A 4,491-nucleotide genomic window follows, 5' to 3' on the forward strand; every position below is an offset into this window, starting at 1 on the left:
GTGATGCTTTTTCAATTTCAAATATCTTGGGTAGCAACATTATCCTCTTTTATTTGTAGTCCTATCTCTTAAGTTTCACCATTTCTTTAAAGATTGCATTCTTCATAAGTTGATGTCCTTTCTAATGAAAGTATTGTCATTGATGTCAAAAAAGGATGGGTCCAGAATATTAAAAATACATTTCCAGAATATCTTATCATCAGCAAATATAAACAATGTACTATGGAGCGATAAAAAATGAGAAGAGTAGCAGACAAAATGAAGAATGACGACTTGAGATGGTAGCGACTATGGCGTAAGGTTTCAATTTCATTGACAATAAAAAACAATACACAACGATCAGAATTTGTAGCCAAATCTTATATTAGATGCAGCGATAAGCAGTGGAATATAGATATGAGTTTTAGTGATTTATGTATCTTATAACATTATTTATGTTTTGAGGATGCTTGACTATCACAAGACTAATACACAGTAGCAATCTAATATGCACAACGATTATAGACATGGAGATTGATGAGTTTTAAGAGAAAAGCAACTACACTATTCCATAAGCTAATAAAATATGCAGTGACCGGTATAAAAGTGGAAACGTCAAAAGAAAACAACAACGATCAATGTCAGTGATAATGACAATATTATTATGCATGGCCGATACCTATACAATGACTCACAGTCATCATGAAATTGAAATAATGTTATTATGAATGCTCATTGTACAAAACTTAGCATCATAGACATCAACGTAAGTGAAAGTTGTATCTACAATCTTGATGTAAAACAATCAGATATCATGGACGAACAGTAGCAGTGACTTTATTAATTTATCAGTAAAGTTTAATTTTATGGAGAAACAAAGGCAAAAGTTAAATGTAAATGGACAGCGATGAAAGATATTAAATGAACAATTATAAATAGTGACTCTCTAAATAATACCGTCGACATGTTTAAGAGCATCGATTCCAATAAATTACAAAGCTGGTGGTGATTCTAATTGAAATGTCAATGATAGTGGTTGTACTAATAAGTTTATACTATGCAACGATTTGTTTACAGAGACAATGAACAACTAAGCAACAATAATATAACTATGGTGACTACAGATTGAAGAACATTGAATTAATGGCATTAATCTTGGACAACGATTCACAATGATCTGCCATAGATACATTACCAGGTAACTTGAAGATTGTGCAATCTAAAATAGCGACTAGGTTGGATTATAATGGTGATTACAGCAAATTTGGTCGATAAGGAAGACTATGTTGATAATAAAAGGGACGGCGATCCTTGTAAACAGAATGAAGATGATGTGGAAGCTATTGCACGAACAGATGTCTAATGGTTACATTAACAAAGGAAGTGGTTTTCATGACTAATTAAAGGTGGAGCAATTAAAAGAGAAATCACACTAAAATAAAAAGGTGCGATAAAGAAATAAAAATTAGCGACACAGATACGATTGGAAAGATTTTGTTTTAATAAAGGACTATTGGTAATCATTAAATAAAATAATGTGCAATCAATGTTAAACAAAGAGGTGCTTCTAGTCAGGTGACATTCCTAAGGAATTCACGTCTCTAAAGGAATCTATATAAAGTGTAATTTTTATGAAATGAAAGTGTGTAGAGTATGATATAATTCTGGAATTATTCAGTGAAAAAGGAGGGAGATTTTCAGGCGTATATGATGCTATCAGAATAAAAATAAGGAGTATACAACTACACATATGTATACTAAGAAGCCAATTATAACAGTATATGAGAGGTGCATAATATTGAAAATATTAAAATACTGTATGATGTAAAATTCAAGAATAATCTGGAGTGTAATGTGTGGAATGTGAAGAATAAAATAAAAGAATATATCTGAAGAGAAAGTGTTGTGTGTAGGGGTGCTGTGCAAAATATAATTAGATTTTCATAGAGTGGGTTGGTGCTCACAAAACAAAATTTGGGGAGTTGGTGCTTCCAGTGGGTTGGTGCTCACAAAACAAAAATTTGGGGAGTTGGTGCTTCCAGTGGGTTGGTTCTCACAAAACAAAAATTAGGGGGTTGGTGCTTCTAGTGGGTTGGTGCTCACAAACAATTGTAAAAGAAGAATTACATATATATATATATATATATATATATATATATATATATATATATATATATATATATATATATATATATATATATATATATATATATATATATATATATATATATATCATTTTAGTGGCTTTCTCCCGCATTGAGTTTCCACTCAAAATTATTGTGTTATGCATTTTGGAGTATTAAAATGAAAGCCTATCTGAATGCACTTGGTTATGATGTTTGGCAGTCCATGGTGGATGGGTACACACCTCCATCAACTCCTCCAACCGATACGGCAGGAAAGAGGAAAAGTGAGAATAATGCTAAAGTAGAACATGCCCTTCTATGCAGTCTGGTAGATTCCAAATTTACGAAGGTTATGCATTGCAAATCAGCCAAAGAGATATGGAACAAATTAAAAGGTATCTATGAAGGGTATGAAAAAGTAAGAGAAGCCAAGCTTCAATCACTTAGAATGAAATATGAAAGTCTTTAAATGAAGGAAGATGAAGACATCGCTGCCTACTTCTTGCATGTGGATGAAATTGTGAATGCAATCACAACATTGGGAGAAGAAGCTGAAGACACACTCCTTGTTTGGAAATTGCTAAGAACTTTGACAATGAAATTTGATCCTAAGGTATCAGCCATAGAAGAAATGAAGGATTTGAAAACATTGACAAAAGATGAATTGTTTGGAATTCTCACAGCCTATGAAATGAGAACAGAAGACAAACCATCTCAAAAGGAAGCAGCTTTCAAAATATCAAAGAAAGGCAAAAACAAAAACTGTGCACCAAAGGATAGCTCAAGCAGTGAATCAGATGAGGCTAAAGCTTATTTCATGAGGATATTCAAAAAGGGCAAAGGCAAATATAAAGGCAAATTTCCATTTAAATGTTTCAATTGTGGTAAGGTAGGGCACTATGCTTCAAAGTGTCCTCAAAATGAAGGCGATAGTAGTGAAGAGGAAAAGAAGAACTATCCAAAGAAAAAAGGAAAGAAATACTTCAAGAAGAACTACTCAAAACATAAGAAAAGCTTCTACTCTAAACAAAGCTCTAGTTCATCAGAAGAAAGCTCTGAAGATATGTCCAGCAGTGATGGAGAAGAAATTCTTTTCATGGCAATGAAAGTTGAGGATGATGAAGATGAAAAAGAAGAAGAAAAAGAGGCTATGGGTGATGAAGAGGATGTAGATCTAGAAGAAGAGTTACTTTATGCTTATGAAAAAAATGAAAAGCTAAAAGGAAGGATTTCAAAATATAAGACAAAATTACAGGAGTCAAGCAAACTTATTGAAGACCTAAAAATACAATTAGAGGAAGCAAATAAGAATGAGGAAGAGATAAAAGATCAGCTTAAAAGTAAAGAGGAAGGATGCAGTAAATTAGAATTAGAAATCATCTCCTTAAAACAAGACTTGGAGAAACTTCAGAAATTTGAAGACAGTACCAAGAAAATGGTTAAACTTCTCAAAACACAAAGGCCTACTTTCATTAAATCAGGTCTAGGATGTAAAGAAGATCAAATAGCCAAGGCTACTAGTTCAAAAACCTTGGATGAGTCATGGAAGATAGTAGAAAATAAAAGAAGGAAGAATGATACTCATAAATCTCATCCTCCCACTAATGTGTTGAAAACATCCTACCAAAAAAAACCACATGCAACTAATAATTATTATTTATTCAAGGGACATTGTTTTTCATGTTATAAGTTTGGTCACAAAGCAATACATTGTAGGAGTAATACTAGAAATGTTTCTAATTTTACTCCAAAGAACCACAATTCATTTTCTCCTCTAATGAATTATGATGTAATATGCTTTAAGTGTCACAACTTTGGACACACAGCCAGATTTTGTAGAACTATCTTTCCTAGTTTACCAAGAAAGGAAGATGTACCCATCAAAAGGGAGGAAACGTCTAGAATGACTTGGAAGAAAAAACAACAAGAAGATAAAGAATCCCTATTTGTTCAAATAGCTCTTCATGCAAAGAACAAGAAGGATAAGTGGTATGTAGATAGTGGGTGTTCAAGGCATATGACAGGGGACAAAAAAAAGTTCATCTCCTTTGAACCAGTGGATAAAGGAATAGTAAGATTTGGTGATAACACAAAAAGAGAAATAAAAGGTAAAGGAACACTTAGCCTAGATTATAGAAAGACTAAAACTGAAAATGTGCTATATGTTAAAGGATTAAAAGAAAATCTGTTAAGTGTCAGTCAACTTTGTGACCAAGGACATAGTGTAACATTCCTATCTAAGGGATGTGAAATTAAAAAGGATGGAAGAATTATTGAAAATGCTCATAGAACGGCAAACAACTTGTATATTCTAAATGAGATAAATGAAGAAACATGCAATTTTGTTCAGGAAGATGAAAATTGGCTATGGCACAAGAGACTAGGT

General features: G+C 32.6%; 1 protein-coding gene across 1 annotated transcript; it reads left to right on the top strand.

The window, feature by feature from the left end:
* Positions 1-1,225: 1,225 nt before the first annotated feature.
* LOC131875744 (uncharacterized) lies at positions 1,226-3,827 on the top strand. Its single transcript, XM_059220387.1, has 4 exons — positions 1,226-1,336; positions 2,326-2,454; positions 2,581-3,543; positions 3,822-3,827. Exons 1-4 carry the CDS (start codon positions 1,226-1,228, stop codon positions 3,825-3,827), a joined length of 1,209 nt encoding a protein of 402 aa, XP_059076370.1.
* The last annotated feature ends 664 nt before the right edge of the window (positions 3,828-4,491 follow it).

The sequence above is a fragment of the Cryptomeria japonica genome, chromosome 5 (genome assembly GCF_030272615.1).
Source record: "Cryptomeria japonica chromosome 5, Sugi_1.0, whole genome shotgun sequence".
NCBI classification, from domain to species: Eukaryota; Viridiplantae; Streptophyta; class Pinopsida; order Cupressales; family Cupressaceae; genus Cryptomeria; species Cryptomeria japonica.

Excerpts from the sequence above, each read along its gene's own strand:
- LOC131875744 (XM_059220387.1), top strand. The coding sequence starts at position 1,226 with ATGGTGATTACAGCAAATTTGGTCGATAAGGAAGACTATGTTGATAAT. Across the intron at positions 1,337-2,325 it reads AAGCTATTGCACGAACAGAT|TCCATGGTGGATGGGTACAC; the intron begins GTCTAATGGTTA and ends GATGTTTGGCAG. Across the intron at positions 2,455-2,580 it reads TAGATTCCAAATTTACGAAG|GAAGATGAAGACATCGCTGC; the intron begins GTTATGCATTGC and ends CTTTAAATGAAG.